This window comes from Trematomus bernacchii, unplaced genomic scaffold (assembly GCF_902827165.1).
Source record: "Trematomus bernacchii unplaced genomic scaffold, fTreBer1.1, whole genome shotgun sequence".
Taxonomy (NCBI): domain Eukaryota; kingdom Metazoa; phylum Chordata; class Actinopteri; order Perciformes; family Nototheniidae; genus Trematomus; species Trematomus bernacchii.
The window spans coordinates 501969-524097 of record NW_022987950.1 but is presented as its reverse complement, the minus strand read 5'-3'; the positions used below and the strand labels follow the sequence as shown (position 1 = coordinate 524097).

The following is a 22129-nucleotide window of genomic DNA, read 5'->3' as shown; positions in this document are numbered from 1 at the left end:
CATGATTGTTTCATTTATGTTTCATTTTAATCTCTCAGAATGTTTCAGATTTTAAAAGGTAATGGCCTTCTGATCTGCAATGTTTTAATAAAGTTTAAGGCAACACTTTATATTAAGGTACTCAAATTCACCATCAACTAGTTGTTGATTACCATGCATATTAGCAGTATATTGGCTCTTTATTAGTCATTATAAAACATTTATTAATGCCTTTTTTCGAAATGACCATATCCTACAAGTAATAGGCTTAGTTTTTCCTCAATAACCCTCTAATTATTATTATTACACTTAGCGGTCCTATGTGTTAATCTGTGTATGTTACACTTGCATGTATGAGATCATTAAGTGCCTTGTAACTTCTTTTTTTATAGTTTCACTCCGTTTGAATGTCAGTGGACTGCAAATAAGTCAATAAAGGAGCATGGCTGCTCATTCCCTGGCTCTCAAAAGAGTTTGGCTGGCTGTTGAATCTATGTTCACACTGAGACAGTACAACACAGAGAGAACAGTACACCTATTGTGTAAGTACAATCAAGCAGGTCACACAGTATGATCACAAATACATAAACTCTGTTAAAAATCTGTTTTATTAAAAAGTACAGGCTGCATATGTGTTCTCAGCCTTGGAGAACTTGACATGTTTTGGGATGTGTCTGAACCTCTCTTTAGTGGTTCATTAATAAAACTGATATTTCTTATTGGTTATGAACAAGACTTCACTTTAAAATAGGAAAAATGTTCTTAGATATAAATACCCAATTAGAGTCAAACTACTAACTTATGAACAAGACTTCACTTTAAAATAGGGAACATGTTCTTAGATATAAATTAGAGATGGGCGAGTCCTGATTCATCCGGATCATTAACCCGGATCCTAGAAATGAGCTGGTCGTGACGAGTCTCCCCTCTCCATTAACCCGAGTCCTTGAGTCCCACACTTGGTGTGACGTACAAATTAAAACTATAAATTGCGTCACTCGCTACTCTCTTTATAACATGTAAAATCACATTACAACGTACCCCAAGTCCATCTACCTACCCTTTAGCAAGTATACAGGATAGCTGCCTGCCAGAAGTGATCGTTTGGCTCAGGGGAGGGGACGCGGATCAGTGAAACTTCCTGCAGACTCGTGGGGACTCAGAGGAGCCGACGGCTCCTAACCGTAATAGCATAGCAGATCCAGCGATCCATACTCGTCATGTGCACGAGCATAGCCCCTCCTCCAGCACCCGGCTCCCGCGCTATATTATGCACGAGTCAACAGCAGACTCGCAGATTCGCAGATTCGCAAATCCTGACTCACTGTGCAACACACAGCAGATCAGACTCGTGCGGACTCGGAGCCGTAACCATATAGCAGCTGATCCAGAGATCCAGCAGACTCGTCGTCATGCACGAGTCCACAGCAGACTCAGATTCGCAAATCCTGACTCACTGTGCAACACACAGCAGAGCAGACTCTTGCGGACTCGGAGCCGTATATAGCAGCAGATCCAGAGATCCAGCAGACTCGTCCTCATGCACGAGTCAACAGCAGACTCAGATTCGCCAAATCGCAAAATAACCCTTTTTTTTGTGATCAACATTTTTTATTAAAGCAAAATACACTGTGTAGCGGAGGTTAATATAACGTCAGTTTAATAGATAGATAGATAGATAGTACTTTATTGATCCCAAATTGGGAAATTGTTGTTACAGCAGCATAAAAGGCATTTTACAATAAAACAAAACTACAAAATATACAAGAATAGAAAGAAAAATTAAATAAAATATAAAATATACATGTCGAAATAGAAAATATACATGCAGATATTATATATATATATACAAATATATATATATATTCAAAATATATGGAATAATAATATGCTCGTGAAATGCATCAACTTTTCGGTTTCACCGATAGGATTTCTACGGTCTTGGTGATGCTGACTCATATGACTCAAATGACTCGTATGATCCGGATCTCTTCAATGACTGACTCAGAAGACCCTGAGTCCGTAAAAGGATCCGGATTTGCCATCTCTAATATAAATACAAAATTTGGAGTTATTTAGACTTAATTAATCTGTTAAGCCCTATTCCCCCGCGGGCGAGGAAAAAATCGCAACATCTGTAAGAAACAGCGTCTGAGGGCTTCTTAAAGGAAACATGTCATGGCCATTTCCACTGATCATAATTCCATTGTTGAGGTCTACTAGAATAGATTTATATTGTGCATTTTTCCAAACTCACATTGGTTTCTCATACAGCATCTCTGTAAACTACGTGTATTCACTGAATTTCACTCTCTGCCTTTAACGGCTCGTTGTAGCTCCAATAGCTCCAGCCCCCACCCTCCCTGTGAGCACAGTGTGCTCTGATTGGTCGGGACGTTGTGAATGGCGCTGAGCTCCGTGGAGGTGTTGTTTCCTTGTTAGCGATACACAGCGAAACACAGCCAAACTCATCCTGAGCACACACAAACTCACAACCGAAGTAAAAACAATAAGTGTGGCTTGATATTGAGTAAGAAAAAGGTTGATAAACGCTGTGAGAATGGGTCTGCAGAGAGAATTTCGCCGCGATCCCAACTGTCTGTTATCAGCCTGCAGCCAGGGAGGAGAAATCAGCAGAGCTGCCTGCACTGTGTGTGTGTGAGGAAGTCCGTGGATTGGTCAATTTGGACCAATCAGCGGGGGCTTAACGTAACGGCTCCGTGGACGTAACGTATCAAATCAAATGGATAATGACGTATCTCCAACGAGGCGTTTTGGGGAGGTATTTTCTGTGTTAGAGTTGTACTCGCTACAGGGTGTACTTTGAGGGTTTTGACTCTGCACACCGTTTACATGCATAAAAACCTTCATAACACACAAGGGGACGGGTAATAACCGGAAAAGCATGACATGTGTCCTTTAACATTTAAAAACCTATTAATGTGTCATACCCACTTAACGGGAAGAAACTCAGCTATCAGACAATATTAACAATTTTTAGCAAAACGAAACATAAGGGTAATAACAAAGGCTCTGAATTAGCCCTGAGCGAAAAAAAGCTAACACACTTAGCACAGAACTCACGTTAAAATACCCTTATTACTTATCGTATCTGCACAAACAAGATATCGATTAGCAAGCTGAGATTCCACGGATTCGACAGGTATTAGTATCATTACTGACCGTTCCGAACTCGCGACATGAGAAGCTAACAAAAACATCACACCACGTAGCATTAGGTAGCCAACACGGCAATATGTCTTACCTTTGTTGTTTTCTGATCAAAAGTTGTCTTCAATTGCATTAAAACGATAAAAACGCTGCTGAAGGTTAATCCATAGGTTAATCCAATGTGTCTGTGTCACTTTGAAATTATTTCTGATAATCCATTAGCAATAAATCTAGTTTTCAGTTTTCAGATTTCAGAGCGTTTGCATGGGCAAACTCCGTGCGCATAGCTCTCATTTCTCAATGGTAACGTGTGTGTGTATGTGGAAATTCCCCTTCGATTATATTGGCTCTAACTGTTCAAAAGAGATGTCAATCATCAAAATCGACCAATGGGTTCCAGAGAAACGGCAAATACACCCATTTCTACCCAAATGACCCCAGAGGTGTTTTTTGTTGTTGCTAAACCTCTCTAAAAAGGTCAAATGTCACTTGTTTTGCATCAATCTTGATACAGGGTACTTATTATATGTTATAGTTTGGATTCCTAAAGCTTTTAGTATACTATCCCATCATTCAAGGGTGGTTTTCACTATAAGTAATGGTTTATTTTTGGACGGACACTATAATTTACATTTTTTTACTATGTTCAATCTGAATTTACTTTAAAATAAAAAAACATCTATATTGATTCTGACTTTTCTACATCCAACTCACAGGTTTATCATTGCTTTGAGAAAAAAGATTATTAATTGACCCCTTTTAGAAGGGAAGTTATTGTCGTTTTTTTTAACACTTATAGTTTCATGTATTGTTACATAAGAATAGATCATATTTGTTAAGTGTTGTTATGGGAGAATTACTATTCTTGTACTACTACTGCCTTATTAGGCCCATATTGAGCAGAGCATATTAAGACCAAAACTCATGTACAACAACTTCCTTACTTGCAATAAATAAGCACTAATTAGAGGGTTATTGAGGAAAACTCTCAACTAATGGCCTATTATTGTAGAATATGGTCATGTAGAATAAGGCATTAATAAGTGTTTTTTAATGACTAATAAAGAGCCAATATACTGCTAATATGCATGGTAATTAACAACTAGTTGATGGTGAATTTGTGTACCTTAATATAAAGGGTTACCAAGTTTAATTATCTCTTGTCACGTGAAGTCATCCCGTCCGGCTGTTCCCATGGAAACAGAGTAGTCACAACACTCCTGATGTTAGCTGGCTAAAAATATATATATATATTTTATATACTGTACATTTGAATATTTTTTATGTAGTCACTCATGTATGCCCTTTGTTTTACCTTAATGCTAACACTGTTTTGTTATTGTAACGCAGCGTCCACACGGCGGCGTGCGTTAAAGCTTGCAGGTGGGCGTGTCTGAAACTCGACCAACAACCAATCACATGAATCTCCCGCCCCGGACACAAGGGCACGCGGTTTGATTGGCTAGAGCTTGTACTGGCATATGATTTGATTGGCTGACGCTTCCGTCGAAGCTTCAAAAGTTGAACATTGCTCAACTTTTGAAGCGAGCAACGCGTAGCGACACTCCCACAATGCAGTTTGGCGAAGCGTGACGTCACCCCATTCAAAGTGAATGGGCAGAAGCGTTGAAGCTTCAACGCACGCCGCCGTGTGGACGGGCCGTAACGTTTCAAATTTCACAACTTCAACAGTTTATCTACTGGGGATTTTCCCCGGTGGTACCTGTGTCTACATGACCTAATAATGAACTTATGGAGTAAATTCAAATTTACCTAAATCTGTCACAGCAAGAGAAGTTAGTTCGGGAAAACTGAGCCGATAAACCCCCCCCTTGGGGTCTAGACACTGGTGGTGGTGGAAGCATGAAGGGATTGATGGAGGTCGGTCTGAGGAGGAGTGGTTTAAGCTTGACCCTGGATTTGGAAGAAAGGAAGGTAAGGGGTGGAGGAGGGCTGCGTTGAGTCACCTGAAAGGACAACTGTGAGGAAGGGGAGAGAGCAGATTTAAAGGTTTAGCAATGCACAATGATAGGCTTGTGGGAATAGAGGCGAAGTGATAGGTTTAGCTGGGGAGTGACGCCCCCGATCACTGAGAGGAGAGAGAGTAGTAAGCTGGGAATATGTGAATCAATGAGTAAAGACGGTCTTCCTGTTTGAACTTGCGCTAAGCTTCATTTAGTAAGTATTCATAAAACAAAAATGTATTGCACCTAATATAAATAAAAAGGAGATACAAAAAACAAATCAGTCATTTAATAAATACAAATTAAAACAAACTAAACAAGGAAATAAAAGAAAAAGGAAGTAAAGGAAAATAAAAGAGACAAGAAGTGGAGAGAGGGAAGTATATTGTGCTACTTTATTATTTCAAATGGTTTCATTATTGTGGGGAAGGTCTGGCAAAGCTGGTGTGAAGAGTAATCAGCTCTCCCAGTACTGCAGGAAAGGAGACATTAAGGGTTGAAGATTTGTCCAGCTTTGCATGATCTGTTAAAATATTGAGCCGATCATAAGTGAGAGATCCAGAGGAAGTAGAAGTACCAGAGTGTTGGAATACTCTCTTAGAAGTATAAATCCTTCATTCAAAATGTTACTCAAGTAAAAGTATAAGCATGGAAATATACTTAAAGTAACAAAAGTACTCATTATGCAGATTGGTCCATTTCAGAATGACATATATAAACACTTTAATGCATCAATAGTTATAATCAAAACATATATGTTTATATATATATATATATATATATATATATATATATATATATATATATATATATATATATAACTACAACTAGTTTTAATGACTTTGTATACTTGCAGGGTAGCTTGTGAATTTAGTCCAGGTGTAACTAAAGTCTGATTTAAGACTTGATTATATTTCACATCATTAATCCAAATCTGTAAAGTAACTAAAGGTACATAAGAAATGTAGTGGAGTAAAAGTACACCATTTACCTCTGAATTGTAGTGCAAAGTAACATAAAACTGAAATACTCAAGTAAAAGTATCTCAAAATTGTACTGAAGCTGTTAACCTGTTAAGCCCTGAGCCTGTTTTTCAGGTCTCAGGCTCGAAAATGACATTCCCAGAACAAATGACCATATCTTCCCTTCTAAAAGGGTTAAATTAATAATCTTTTTACTCAAAGTAATGATAAACCTGTCAGTTGGATGTAGAAAAGTCAGAATCAATATAGATGTTTTTTATTTTAAAGAAAATTCAGATTTTACATAGCAAAAAACTGTAAATTATAGTGTCCGTCCAAAAATTCCTTTTTACTTATAGTGAAAACTACCCTTGGATGATGGTAAGGTAGACTAAAAGCTTTAGGAATCCAAAGTACAACATATAATAAGTACCCTGTATCAAGATTGATGCAAAACAAGTGACATTTGACCTTTTTAGAGAGGTTTAGCCAAAAACACTCCACCTCTGAGGTGATTTGGGTGAAAATGTTTTTTTTCTTCATATCTCTGGAACCCATTGGTCGATTTTGATGGTTCCCCCACACACACTCATTGTGAAAACAAACGGTGAGGACTTCGCGCATGCAGGTTGTCATCAGAGTGAAGCGATCTCTCGCTCTGACATCTGGAAACGAAAAAGCAGTTTTATTGCTTATGGATTATCAGAAATCATTTCAAAGAGGACACAGACACATTGGATTAACCTATGGATTAACTGCAGCATCGTTTTTTATCGTTTTAATGCCATTGAAGACCAGTTTTGACCAAGGTAAGCCATGTTAGCGTTTGTAGCTACCTAGCGCCCCTTTTTTTGATGTACGTTTTCGTTTATAGAGTCGCAAATGTTTATCACTGAGTGTTGAGGTGGGCACCCATCGATTCTGTGTCTCCAGACGATGCTAATCGATGGGTTTGCTGTGCATCTAGGATAAGTAATAAGGGAGTTATGAGTGAGTTTAGGTGCAGTGATAGGTTAGCATTTTTTCGCTCGTGGCTAATTCAGAGGCTGAATGTTAGCATTGTGGGGTTTTGTTGGGAACATTTTTTTAAAAGATCAGTTAGCTGAGTTTCTTCCCGTTACATGGATATAAAACATTCATAGTTTATTAAATATTAACATTCCTTAGACGTTGTTTCCTGCAAATGACGCGTTTATCCGCCCGGTACCGGGGGGAGCGGTGCGTAAGAGGTTAATAAATATATTTTCCTATATATTCTTGTCCTTCCCACGCTTTTTGTTATGGCCAAGAGCCAGGCCATGACATGTCTCATAATGGGTGCCCAGTTAACCTGTTAAGCCCCGAGCCTGTTGTCCAGGTCTCAGGCTCCAAAATGACATTCCCAGAACAAATAACCATAACTTCACTTTTTTCTCAAAGCAATGATAAACCTGTGAGTTGGATGTATCTCATTTATAAACATTGCGTACGCTCAAAAGATGGCGTACGCCAGTTTCTAAGCAATCTTTGCGATTTATAAAAAACAAACTTCACGGGAAATTGTGCGGTCCTCCACGCACAATCTGACCCATCCGTACGCGGTACACACAAAAACGGGAGAGACGAGAAACTGCGACACCGTTGGCAGAAGGAACAATGGAGAGAAATATGTGGAAATAATACTGTGGAGGAAACTTCTGTGTAGTAATGCATGGAGTCACCGACTCAGGAAGGAGACACGGTGAGAGTTGGAGCTTTGATGTCAAACACTGATGGGTTTATTCAGAGTATTCGGCCGGAGGATTCACATCACAAATCAAAGAGTCAGAGGTTCTGACTACACGGTAGAGTTGCCACATCAATTCTGAAGAGCCTCTCTCTATGCTAGACCTTTTAACAGGTTCACAGAGAGAAATCAACATCTCTGAAGGAGTAGACTAAACACTGAATCATCTGCGTCCGACGCTCATGGCCTCAAGGATTTCACATCCGAGAGCCCACAAACACCGATAAAGAAGTGCCTCAGTGTTCTCACAACAATTACCCTTTGTGCCAGTCAAGTTGACCGGTCACACACTGGTGACAACAACACATATGGCACCAAGGCCTTTCCTTAAAGGAGATAACACATGTCAGAGTAAAAGGTTAGATATCTAGAAGAATTATTCCTTAACAAATACCATAAATAAAATGTTACCTTTCATTTATCATATATGAAGAATTCATTTTCAAAAATTGATTAAAGCCAATCTTAAAATGATTACACAAACGCCTGTTTGAGACTCCTCAGTGCACACAAAAACATAACTTGGAGAAATAAATAAATACTGGAATGTTATTGATCACCCCTCGATAAATGTATTCTCAAATGATGCAGTAAACAGAAGGACAGAATTACTTTAAACTGACGCCGTTTATCTTTTCTCTAGGTTGTATAAATACAAGCATGGTTTATACTATCTTGTTTAATCATGTTATATGCCGTTCGCCAATACTTGATAAGTCGCTCGTAAAACAAAGGAGGTATGGAAACTAAGAACACCATATGTGGTAAATTGTACATCTAATATAACACAATACATTAGTTGTATTTCCTTTAACTGGTGGATATAGAGTTTGTTGCGGGGGTTTGAGACGCACAGGCTGCAGTGGAGACGCACAGGCTGCAGTGAAGACGCTGCGCACAGCTGATCGACAGCTGGAACACAAACCACCTGTCACAGTCTGCTTTCTCACTCACCTATTTTCTGCATTAACATTCCTTAGTCACCTGGTAGTCACACCCTGTCTCTCTCTCTCACTCTGTTACACCCATCAGCTCCATTAGTATATAGGCCCACTTCACTTTCACCTCAGTGCCAGATCGTACTTTGCAGCATGCCAGTCTTTCCCGCATTATCTTCCAGATTGCTCTCCCGGTTTCGACCCTGCCTGTCCCTGACCAGCCTGCCTCGCCTGTTTCCTGACCCTGCCTGTACCCGGACTATTCTGCCTCGCCTGCTCCCTGACCCGGTCTGTACCTGCGACTCCCGTCTTGCTTTCTCCTGGAACCCTCGCCTGTCCCCGACCAGCCCTTTGCCTACTATCTGCCGTTTCGTCTCCTACCAGCCTATTGCCTTTAATAAAGCTGGTTACCGACTATTCCTGGTTTCCCCTGTGTCTCAGGGCTTCTTAAAATGTAATAAACTATTCATGTGTCCTACTCAGAGGAAACGCATCTAACTGATGATATGAACCATGTTTACCGAAACAAAACACAAGTCTCACAAGAAGCGTCTAAATAAGCCCTGAGCGAAAAAATGATAACGCACTCTAGGTATAAATCAATCGATATACTTATCGGATATGCACAAACAAGCTTACAAACTGAGATTCCACAAATTCTAGAAATACAAGTATCATCACTGAGCGATCAGAACTCGCGACAGGGGAAGCAAATACAGACATCACACAATGTAGCTTTAGGTAGCAAAACATGGAGATATGCTCACCTTTTGCAGAATAACAATTCTGATCAAAAACGAGAAAAACGCAGCTGAAGGTTAATCCATAGGTTAATCCAATGTGTCTGTCACTTTGAAAAATGATTGATGATCCATAATTCCATTTTTATGTCAAAAACGGAGTTTTCATTAGCTGCTAATGGTAGCTTCCAGAGTGTATGACAGCTTCCTGTTTTGTCTCCTTGGATACGAGTCCAAACAACTCACAGACTGCACCGGGCGCTCACGTAGGAGCCCTGTGACTATCAGATTTGACGACGCTGATTGGCTGAAATTATGTTTCGGCGGCATAGTTTAAAGATAGCAACAGTTGGCTTCTGCTGCACTTGCTGCACTCTCGTCTGGGCGCTGTGCATAGCGCCCAGACGAGAGGGAGTAATGATACACGGGCAAGGCCAGGCAGGAAACATGTGACTTATCAGTAACTTTAGACATCGTAACACAATTTTAAACAAGATTTTATTGTAGATTATACATTTTACTGATACCAATTATATAATATTTACCTTGTTTATTAAAAATAAAAATAAAAATAAAAAATATATTTTTTAAATATATATTTTTTAAATTTTTTAATATTTTTAATTTTTAATGTGGGAAGAGGGGGGGCGGCGCCCCTAGCGCCCCTATGGGCCGGCCACCACTGTTTGAATCCCTGATGGTGGCAATGAGATGATCCCAATCGTTATTTGCTTCAGAGTCAGGTGGGCAGTCTTCATCAGCGCTGGATCCATCGCTGCTAGACGCAGTTTCGGGAATGTAGTCTTTATCACAGAAGGAACCTTCATTACTGGAAAGGCCAATGTTCTTCACCTTTAAACAAAAAAGGAACACCAAGTTTGTATTTTCTTCATTATCCATAAAAATGTACTGGTAACATTTCTTGAGCATTATTTTAACATCTAATCACTGTGCATTTCACTATATAACAAAGAAGAAAGTAAGTCAAATTGAATTTTACAGATGAAGCGTCTTATTTTGGACAGTTTAAAGTGCGAGGGTCGTGATCGGTTCGTGCACGTTCCGTGATGGCCGGCCGGCCCCCAGTCAGACTTGATACCGCCCCCATGATAAATACATTTAATTATTGTGAAGCCAGCTGCAATGGATCATTGATCCACCAGGGGGTGCAGTGGGGTTCCACACTGGAGTCATGTGAAATCAACTTCTAAATAATAGATGTTGTTTAGTCGGAAAAAACGAACGAGCCGGCTCTCCCGATTTTTAATCCTAATTTAATCATCATCATTGATGTTTATGTTCGCCGAATTGACATGAAATCACTGACAAATATGAATATTCTGTATTCAACTTCATTGAAACGATCAGGATGGGTGTTATTTTTCCCCACAATGACCAAGTCGCTGCAAATGATCCCATGTATTACATGTACATGGCCACATTCTCAACAAAGTTACGTAACGAAACATTCTGTATTCCTTGCTTACTTTTTATTTAATGCTTTATAACAGCTGGAATAGTTCGTTTAGAACAGGCACCTCACTCGCAATCTGCTCCTCCGCAGCGCCGCCCACCTCCCTCCGGCTGAAATTATGAATGTACAGTAAGGCATAGTAATCATAGATAACACGGCAGGGTCCGTTACAGTTTGTTTTCATCTGATTTCAAATATTTCAAATGTCTGAAGTTAATAAATACATTCTCAGTGTTCAAGTCAATAATAGTCATATAAGAAAAGTACTGATCTAATAACAGAGATTTTATAAGGACTTTTCAATGTTCGACATCGCTCATGTGAAATACAGTAAACTGGATGTTGTGGTGCCGAGAGGCGGGGTATCAAAAGTACAAGCTAAACTTTTATTTAGCATCTGAACACACTTGTAAACAACGTGATGCCCGGGAAGCGAAAACCCGGCGGAAACAGCTGGTCTGGTTCACTAAAATGTCCGTGTACAGTATATCTGGTACTAATGTATAGCGGATCTTTGTTAAGATCCATATGTCACGGATAGAACTATATATTGAGCTTTAAAACAAATGATATATATTATAATAAAATAAACACCGGCTGTTGTTATGCCTGCTGTAACGTTTACTTTCTCCGTTCTCCGCTTAAGTAATTATTACTTCCTGGTTAGCTTTCCGCTCGAAATTTAAATCTGAAAATGGCAAAATAACGGAGAAAAAAACGTTCACAGAGAAGACGACAACAATTGTCACTTGCACTTGTCATTTAGCATCTGAACACACTTGTAAACAACGTGATGCCCGGGAAGCGAAGACCCGGCGGAAACAGCTGGTCTGGTTCACTAAAATGTCCGTGTACAGTATATCTGGTACTAATGTATAGCGGATCTTTGTTAAGATCCATATGTCACGGATAGAACTATATATTGAGCTTTAAAACAAATGATATATATTATAATAAAATAAACACCGGCTGTTGTTATGCCTGCTGTAACGTTTACTTTCTCCGTTCTCCGCTTAAGTAATTATTACTTCCTGGTTAGCTTTCCGCTCGAAATTTAAATCTGAAAATGGCAAAATAACGGAGAAAAAAACGTTCACAGAGAAGACGACAACAATTGTCACTTGCACTTGTCATTTAGCATCTGAACACACTTGTAAACAACGTGATGCCCGGGAAGCGAAGACCCGGCGGAAACAGCTGGTCTGGTTCACTAAAATGTCCGTGTACAGTATATCTGGTACTAATGTATAGCGGATCTTTGTTAAGATCCATATGTCAGTAGAGATGGGATGGCAGAAGGTGCTATATATATATATATATATATATAATTCCAAAGCTGGTAAAGACCTTTCAAATTTAGCAATAATAGTCATATAAGAAAAGTACTGATTTGTTCTTGAATCAACTTTTTATGGAAAATGTTTTATGTAATTTTATTTCATTTTAAATAAAATGAAAGACATTCACAGTTAATGTAATTAGATATACATTATTAATGCCATACATTTTTAAATGTAATTAGATATACATTATTAATGCCATACATTTTTGCATAAATATTTATTCAGTATGATAGCTGTCTAACAGAAGTTAAATCCATTTCTCACTTATTCTGACAATGTACTTAACCCCAAATAAAAGAACCCAATAAAAATAGTTGTTAAATAATAGTGAAGTCACGTTGTAATAACAATAACTCATCTCTCTCGGTTTTTTTTTGTTTTCTTTGTGTGCTTTGCCAAAAGCCACTGTGTCAAGTGTCCTAGTTGGGTTACCGTAACGAACAGCAGCCGGCTCTCGATTTTTAATCCTAATTTAATCGTTTATGTTCGCCGAATTGACATGAAATCACTGACAAATATGAATATACTGTATTCAACTTCATTAAAATGTTATTAACGTGCCTAAACTCAGTAATTCACTAAAAATTACTGATCCCTCCGCGTCGCGGAGGGATCTTGATCCCTGGGTGTTATTTTTCCCCATAATGACCAAGTCGCTGCAAATTACCCCGCTTATTACATGGCCACATTCTCAACAAAGTAACGACATGACTCCCAATATTAATTAAAATGCTTTTATGGATTTAGAAAATATTTTTATTGATTTAAAACATAGTTCTATGTATTGATTTAAATTTACATGCATCCGCTAAGAAAAATAGTCCGTTGTTACCGTTTTTTAAACAGTCAGAATGAAACGGCAGCTCTCAGCTGTGTGTTCACACTCCTAACTCTGATCTTTCTTTTCCAACAGTTAAGTTAACTGTAGGTTACTCTGAGTGACAAGCTTACAGTTAGTGAAGTAACACTTTTTTTTTGTGAGTCACGACCTCGCTGTTTCATTCTAACATAACGCTCCAAATATGACTGTTTCCACTCGGACTTCAATACAGCAACACCATTGTTTGGTTTCCATGGTAGCGTGTCTCTTTAGTAGCGTGCACTCCTTTCCTGTAAATTACAGGTCCAGCCAGGCAAAACAGTAATATGAAATATGAACGTTAGTTTTTAACTGAAATGATCAAATAAAGTCAAAATGTCACAGTGTTTACAAACATTGACCATACCGTTCACCAGCCCCCACCCCACTCTTTGTTTAAAACGAATTGGCCATCGGAATGTGTGTGTCCCAACCCCCCCCTGTGATATCTCTTCACAGGGGGGAGAGAGTTAGACGCTCGTGAATTGTCAACGGGGGGGGGTCTCTCTGCACGGAGGAGCCGCGGAGAAGTGAATCACAGTGATCTGCTATTTTAAAGTAAATTCAACACATATCGACCCTAAATATAGCATATATTAAGAACGAGAAAGTGTTAACATCGTTTTTTGTAAACATATGACCAATGTGCGAGGGTGATGACATCAGAGCATCGTCCTATGGGCTTAGCCCCGGACAGGTACAACAGGTATTCACTCAGAGGGGGGTAGTTACCCATTTACATGTCAAAAAGCAACATACAGTAGGCGGGTGGGGGATGGTGAACGTTTACATTTCTCTACAGCAGTGGTTCCCAAACTTTTTGTGCCCAAGGCACACCAAAGGACAAGTAAAAATCTCAAGGCACACCTATTGTGCGAAATAGCCCTTATAACACGTGTTATCACTCATATCATGTAAAATATCTGTAAATGTGCATAATTATTTACTAATGCCAAATAAAATGTATAGATAGAACAATCAGTGGTTCAAGTTAGTATATTCCTCAGTGTAACATATCCACTAGTTGCAAAGCTTAAACATTTTTATATATTTTTTTATTTTAAGGGAAAGGATGTTTTCACTACTCAGTTTGTCAACTATGTTACGGACAAACTTGATGTCATTACAATCATTTGATTAAGTCCTGCACTTCAAGTAAAATCAAATTTGAAAGGCTCTTGAGTCTATTCTACCATATATCCAAAGATTTTTTAAAGTTTAAAAAATAATTGTATTAAAGTTTTGTTTTTTCATGTGATATGTTCAGCACTGTCATTAAGTTTAGGGATATTTTGTATTATAAAACTACCATACAGGTCATTTTGATAGTTTTAAGAGATGTCATGTAAAACTCCAACCTGTGTAGATATACATTATACTATAAAGGATATCAGAAGCACTATTTTAGATATTTTAAATTTGAAAAAATGAGGTGCAACATAGTTGACAATGAAAGTCAAACATTTGACGCAAATAACATAGTTGACTGGACACATTATTAACCATCAGCACTATGTTAATTTCAAGGCAGAAGTGCAAAATTCCATTGATAATGATGTGTAATGACGTCTACATGTCGTACAAATTGTCAACTAGGTTACCTGTCAACTAAGTTACTACAGTTATTACAGTACTGGGTAACTTAGTTGACAGGTAACCTAGTTGACAATTTCCCTATTTTGACCCATCATTTCAATGGTAGGCCTTGCCTGGATGACCACATGTCATTTTCTTGAACAGGTTAACATCACATTTGCACATATAATTGAATTAAAATCATTAAACAATTGTAAACCATAACAATGTACGTAACATTGTTGATTGTCAATGAGTATATTAATTGACCATGTGCTATTATACATAAAATATTGTAAAAATGTAGAGGACAATCACCACAGTGTGTTCAAAATGTCTGCCAAAGAGGAACATGGCATCATGTGATGCTGGTGACATGGTATTGGGACAAACAATTTTTGAGTTAAAGGGGGAAGTTCTGTTAGTAACATAGTTGACAGAACTTTTGCGGACATTCATATATTAAGATATTTAAATTATTTAAAGGGGGAAATCAATTAAAAATATGTTATTATTCTTTAGTATTTAGACTTTTGAAATAAATGAATCATTTTTTAAATTTACTTTAATGGTTTTTATTCATTATTTTGAATCCAAGACACCCTCAACTGAAAAACGGACATAGCAAAAACTGACAATTTAAGAACATCATGACACATTTCAAGCTAAATAAAGCATAGGATGCACATAATGTTTGTGTGATATTATAACATGCTTTCCAATAATAGGCAAAATATGATATTTTTGAAGAAAATAGTTAGAATAATTATAATTATCATCAATGGACATCAATGGACATGGAATGTACCCTAAATTGTAGAATCACTCAGCAGTTACATACACCAAACCTTCCAGTTATATTCCTATCAATATTATGAAGGCTTTTACAGAAGGGTTTGGTCATATATAATTCATAGCCTGAATTATATAACATTTTATACCTAAAAACATGGTGAAAATTGATATTTTAGGGCTGTTGACAGTATTTTCTGATTTATGGAGTGATAAAAAGAGATATCCAAAATCCCTTCTGTAAAAGCCTTAGATACTAATATGACTACAAAATGAAACAATAATTTTGATCCTGGCTTTATCCAAAGTTCAGATTTCGGTTCCTGAAATGTGTTAAAATATGCGCATATTTCATGAGATAATGGTTCATTTGGATATTTAAACATGCTATTTCAGAAAACTTGTAATACAAAAAACAATTGCCTTATTGTAAGTAATTAACTGGAGAAATATTTAGCTGATATCTTTAAGTTAAAAATACCCTATTCACCTGGGGTGTCTCGCCTTAATTAGATGTTTGATAAGTGCAGATCACATAGTAAAACACGTACACAGATACATTATTTTGTATTTTTATTAAATTCGACAATGTCAATTTCACTTTCCACTATGTCCACCGTTGTTTTTCACAACCAATGGCAGAACTTTATTGAGGCCTGTAATTAGTCAACTACAGGTCTCTTGAGTCAGTCTTTTTCTTCCAAAAAGCTTGTGACAAGATGTTATTGCTCTTGGGGCATTAAAAACAAGATTTTAACTTTAGTTTTTTATATAATATCTGCATTTTCTATTGTGAAAAACTAAGTCTTAGTTATTTAATATATAGCGCCATCTCCTGGTTAAACCCTGAAATTGGAGAATAGTGGGAGGGCCTAACATTCCTGAATACTGGTCTTTGGCAGGCAACTGGCTGGCAACTGGCTGGCAGTCGGCAGGAAGCTGTATGCTGGGGTCCAAAATAAGAGGCTCCATCTGTAGTTTTAAATTAAGTTGGTTTTATTGAAATGTTTATCATCTCAGAGTAAAAACTAAAAACTGTGTTGTTTGACAGGTACTTACATTTACACGTAAAACCAATCCATTTTAGGCTTGAGACAGGTCCTGTGCAAACATGACAATTATCCAAAGAGGAAAGAACTGCACTGGTGAGTTCATGATGACACTGTGGATCAAAAATTGAACATAAACAAAATAAATATATACATTATTTTAAGTGTGTTTGAGTGTGACAATGTGACCCAGATACTTTTAGGACATAATCCTTATGACAATGAAAATAAGAGGTTTGTCTGCTTGGACATCTTGTTTTATAAAAAACACAATTTTACTCATCATTTTGAAAAACTCTTATTAGCATCTGACTTAGAGCAGAACAGTAGTATGGAAAGTATGTCCTGCCTAAATTGTGTATCTTAGGTCAAGGCGTCATCAATGCTAACAAGCTGACAGATATCCAACTTGTTTGTCATATATTGTTTAAAAACATACTCAAGCTGTCCTCCTCCTCGTACTGCTCCAGATCAATCATGGAGGACAGCCCACTTCTCAAGAGCTTCGACCTGCCAAAATAGTGGGAAATATAAACGTATATCGACAGTAAGAGGGAGATATTAAGAGAGACTCAGACTCGTCCTCACCGATCCACTGAATAACGCTGTGGCCCCTCATCCTGGGGGCTGCTGTGGTGTATGAAGGCATTAAGAGTACTGCGTACAGATAGAGAGATATAAAGATGGTTTATATGTCATAAGTGTTGTGATATCATTCAAATCAAGACTCCAAAAAAATTATTAGCAGAATACCCTAACTAACCAAAACATGGGAATACCTAGCTGCTGTTTTTTTGTCTTCTAATATTTTGTTTATTTGTATTTGTTTATCTTTATCCGGTCATTGTGTCTTTGGATTAACTTAAAAATAGATTAAACAAGATATATCATTATATGACAATCATTTTTAAAAAAATTTAATTTAATTTTTTTATAAACAAACAGCCAGACAGACAGCATAATAGCAGTTGGCAAACAAGTAAGGATGACAACAGTGTGACTCGAGTCAGACAGGACAGAAAAAAAAACAAAAAAAAACCAAACAAACAAACAAAACAAAAAATGGACTGTGACCGGACAAAAATCAACAACAAAATCTAAAGGCTCTGAGTCTAAGTCCATTATTAATAACATAATGAAAAAGTAGAGATCAAACAATGTCTATAAATGGAACAAAAAGACCAAATATATCAAATAAAAACATAGCACTTGTTGGTCAGTCAGCCGCCCACTAATCACAGTTTAACACCGCAGGACCACCACCCTATTGTACAGAGACATCCGGCATGTCCAGCTCCCATATATACCTGTAGAAGGGGTTCCACATCTTGTGGAATTTCCCCAGGAAGCCCCTCAGTATGCACCTTATTTTCTCGAGTTTGGCTGAATTTAGGACTTCTTTTAACCACAAGGTGTGTGAAGGGGATATTGGAGACTTCTACATGAGCAATATCAGGCGTCTGGCTAGTAAGGTAACAAAGGCTATGTAGGCTGTCTCCAGAGAAGAGAGTGGCCATGTGGGTGGGGTTACACCAAACAGTGCGGTCATAGCATTAAGAGCGATCGGTTTTCCAGTGATTTCCGACAGTGATCTAAAGATGTCAGTCCAATAAGAGTGTAAAACCGGACAAGACCAGAACATGTGTACATGACTCGCCGGTGCTTGGCTACATCTGTCACAAGTTGGGTCCACCTCCTTATATATTTTAGAGAGCCTGAGCTTAGTAAAGTGTGTGCGATGCACTACTTTGCACTGAATCAGTCCATGTCTAGCACAAATAGAAGATTTATGTACATTGGCAAGGGCTTTTTCCCAAAGTTCTTCAGAAATCTCCTCCCCAAGATCTATTTCCCAAAGAGATTTAATGGAGTTCAGGGTAACCAAACGAAAAGAATAAATCTGAGCGTAAATACACGTCATAATTCCCTTCAAAGTAGGTAACGGCCTAAGGAGTGTGTCTAGCGGCAAATCAGCTGGGTGATTAGGAAACTGAGGAAATCTATTATTAACAAAACTGCGAATCTGTAGATACCTGAAGAAATGTTGCCTAGGTAGTGCAAATTTATCAGATAGCTGTTGGAAAGAGGCAAATGTGTTGTGAATATAAAGGTCTTTGAATGTTTTAATGCCTTGGTTAAACCAAATAGTAAATGCGCCATCCACTAAGGATGGAGGAAAAACATGGTTTGCAGTTAAAGGGGCTAATGTAGAGTATGTTTGGAGATCAAAGAATAGTCTGAACTGATTCCAAATTTTCAAGGATGCTTTGACAATTACATTTTTAGTGTAAGCAGAGGAGGGGGTCTTAATGGGAGAGTGAGCCAATGCTGAAAGAGATACTGGACTACAGGAAGCAGCCTCCATTTCAAGCCAAACAGGCGGAGAGTGCTGTGAGTCAGACTGCAGCCAGGACTGTATTATTCTCAGATTTGTAGCCCAATAATAGAACCTCAAATTCGGCAGAGCAAGTCCACCCCGCGCCTTTAGTCTCTGTAAAAATTGCTTGCGTATCCTTGGGGTTTTGTTGTTCCAAATAAAGTTAGAGATAATAGTGTCAGTTTTACGAAAAAAAGTTTGAGGGAGGAAAATGGGCACACATTGAAATAAATATAATTAGGGGAGTATATTCATCTTTATAGAATTAATTCGGGCAACCAGAGACAGATTTAACACTGACCAGCGGTCAAAGTCTTCCTGTACGCGGGACAAAAGGGGGGCAAAATTTGCTTTATAAAGATCTTTAAATGTATCGGTCACCTGGATCCCGAGGTAAGTGAAGCTGTGTAGTGCAGTTTTAAATGGTAGACTATGTTAAGGGAACTCACGCGCCGCTCTATTTAAAGGGAACAATTCGCTTTTACTTAAATTGAGTTTATAACCGGATACAGCACCAAATGAGCTAAGGATAGAGAGAGCTGCAGGGACAGACACAGATAAATTAGAGACATAAAGAAGAAGGTCATCCGCATAAAGAGAAGCTCTCTGTTCTACCCCATTTCTGAAAATACCTCTAATGCGGGGGTCACAACGAAGAGCGATGGAGAGGGGTTCAATAGCCAAGGCAAATAAGAGAGGGCTCAATGGACAACCCTGCCTGGTGGAGCGGTGGAGAGGGAAATATTCAGAATGCGTATTATTCGTCCTCACTGAAGCTAGGGGAGAGGAGTACAATAGCTTCACCCATGAGGTAAAGTTCTTTCCAAAGCCACATTTCTCCAAGGTGTGAAAAAGATACTTCCACTCCACACGATCAAATGCCTTTTCTGCATCTAAAGATATCACAGCTTCAGGTAAAGAATTTGCGGAAGGCTGGTAGATTGTGCATCTTAAAGTGGACCTATCATGCTATATTTAAATGATATATTGTAGGGCCATACCTATATAAGGTATATTTATACGTTTCTGTTTTCAAAATACCAAACAGATCATGCATTTTAGCCATGCCTCATTTCGCTCTATGTGCTGTTTGCTGTCTACGGGTCTGATTCTGCTGACCACGCCCCCCTGCAGGAGAGGGGAGACGTGCTCTGATCAGCTGCTGGGCTGTCAGAAGAGGGGGAGAAAAAGAGACCTCCGTCCTCCGTGTTTTATTATATAGAGTCGTTATTCATTTGTTTTAAAGCTCAATAAATAACAAAGAAGACCTTTGACCGGCACTTTTCTAATTTTGTCCGGAAGATTGAAACTTTAACGGACATCTTGACCGGCGAAAGAAACTGAAACTCTGCCGCACGGTCCCCTCGTTCCTTGGAAGAGGCGGAGAGGTGGGTGTTTGTCATCTGCTGGTGGACTAACCGGAGAGAATTACAGCGCTTGCCTCGACGGGGAGGGATTGCATTGAATTAAAGCAGCGGGAGCAAACGCTTGCCTCGGGGAGGGAGAAAAAAAGCCACAGCAGAGAATAAACAGAAGGGTAACCATGGTAACTATGGGCGGGAAGTCTTCTTCGCTGCTTTTGTGGCAGACTATAGCGCCACTTACAGGCCTGGCATAACACCGTCTCCAGCGCTTTCGAGCGGCAATGGCCGGCCGTGGCCCAACCCCACATTCCCCTGATAGGTGGAGAGTTGGCCCAATAGCCGTAGCGCTACTTCTGTGTTTTCAGATGTGTATAACAAAGTATAATAGTCTCTAAACTCATCATTAATTCTTTGGGGATCGATCGTAATGTCCGAGGATGTTTGGATTCTGGGAATCGGGTAAGAGGCAACATTCTGTCGTAATTGATGGGCCAGTAATCTGCCAGCTTTGTCACCCTGTTTGTAATAATTACTTCTAGCCTTAAGAAGAAGTACAGCAGCCTGGTCTGCGGTCAACGTATTCAATTCCGATTGAAGAATGAGGCGTTCCTTATACACATCTGGAGTTGGTGAAACGGAATAGAGGTCATCCAGCTGAGCAATACGCCTCGTTAGTTCAGTTAATCTCTCTCTTTTCTGTTTCCTCTCATGGCTTACATAGGAAATCATTTGCCCTCTAATATAAGCTTTCAATGTCTCCCATAACACAGATGCAGAAATGTCCGGAGTCTTGTTAATGCTAAGAAATATGTCAATTTGGTTGGAAATCAGCTCTGTAAAATGTTCATCCGAAAGCAAATGCGTGTTTAAACGCCATGGGGTTTACGTGCGTACAGAACCCTTAAATCTGATACTCATTACGACAGGGGCATGATCCGAAATAACTGTAGTCTCATATGAACAGGAGCTCACGGAAGGGAGAAGTCTGTCATCTACCATAAAGTAGTCTATCCGAGTGAACATGTGGTGAACATGGAAGAAAAAGGAGTATGCTTTACCGGTGGGGTTAAAGAAGCGCCAGGGATCCGTTATTGCAAACTCACTCATGAAGTCTCTAATCGTCTTAGCAGACCCCGAAAGCGTAACAGTCTTCTTGGAGGAGTGGTCCAGATGTGGGCTAAGCCAACAATTAAAGTCACCACCTAAGATAAGGAAGTGTGAGGACATGTCAGGAAGGTTAGAAAAGAGCTGCCGAAAAAATTCACATCTTCCCAGTTAGGGGCGTACACATTCACAAGTAGAACAGGGGTGTCATATATCATGCCAATAACAATAACAATCAGGTATCTGCCATTCGGATCAGAGACAATCCGAGTAAAAGCAAAGGGAACCGATTTGTGTATCAAGATAGCAACTCCTCTAGACTTGCTGTTGAATGATGAATAGTAAGCATGTCCAATCCATCCATTCCTAAGTCTAGAAAAAACAGATGGTTTGAAGTGTGTTTCTTGAAGATAAATCACTTGAGCACCCAAATATTGAAGATGGCGCATGACCCTGGTGCGCTTAACTGGGGAGTTCAGTCCCCTGCAATTCCAACTAGTAAACTTAAGGGCGCTCCCATCAGGGCGTTGAGTTAACCTGGGCTGGACCATTTAAAGATAAAACGGAAATATGAAGGACCGGCAGCACAACCAACAAAACAAAGTGCAATGATGAATACAATAAAAAAAAAATAAAAAAAACATACAAGACAAGAACATGAAACATACAGAAC

General features: G+C 38.8%; 1 protein-coding gene across 1 annotated transcript in view; it reads right to left on the bottom strand.

The window, feature by feature from the left end:
* Nucleotides 1-5530: 5530 nt before the first annotated feature.
* The window catches only part of LOC117470827, a 31783-nt gene continuing 15184 nt past the window's right edge, over nt 5531-22129 (bottom strand). Inside the window, exon 13 of the mRNA XM_034115712.1 lies at nt 5531-5586. Coding sequence (XP_033971603.1) covers nt 5531-5586 — 56 coding nt within the window. The remainder of the gene's footprint in view (nt 5587-22129) is intronic.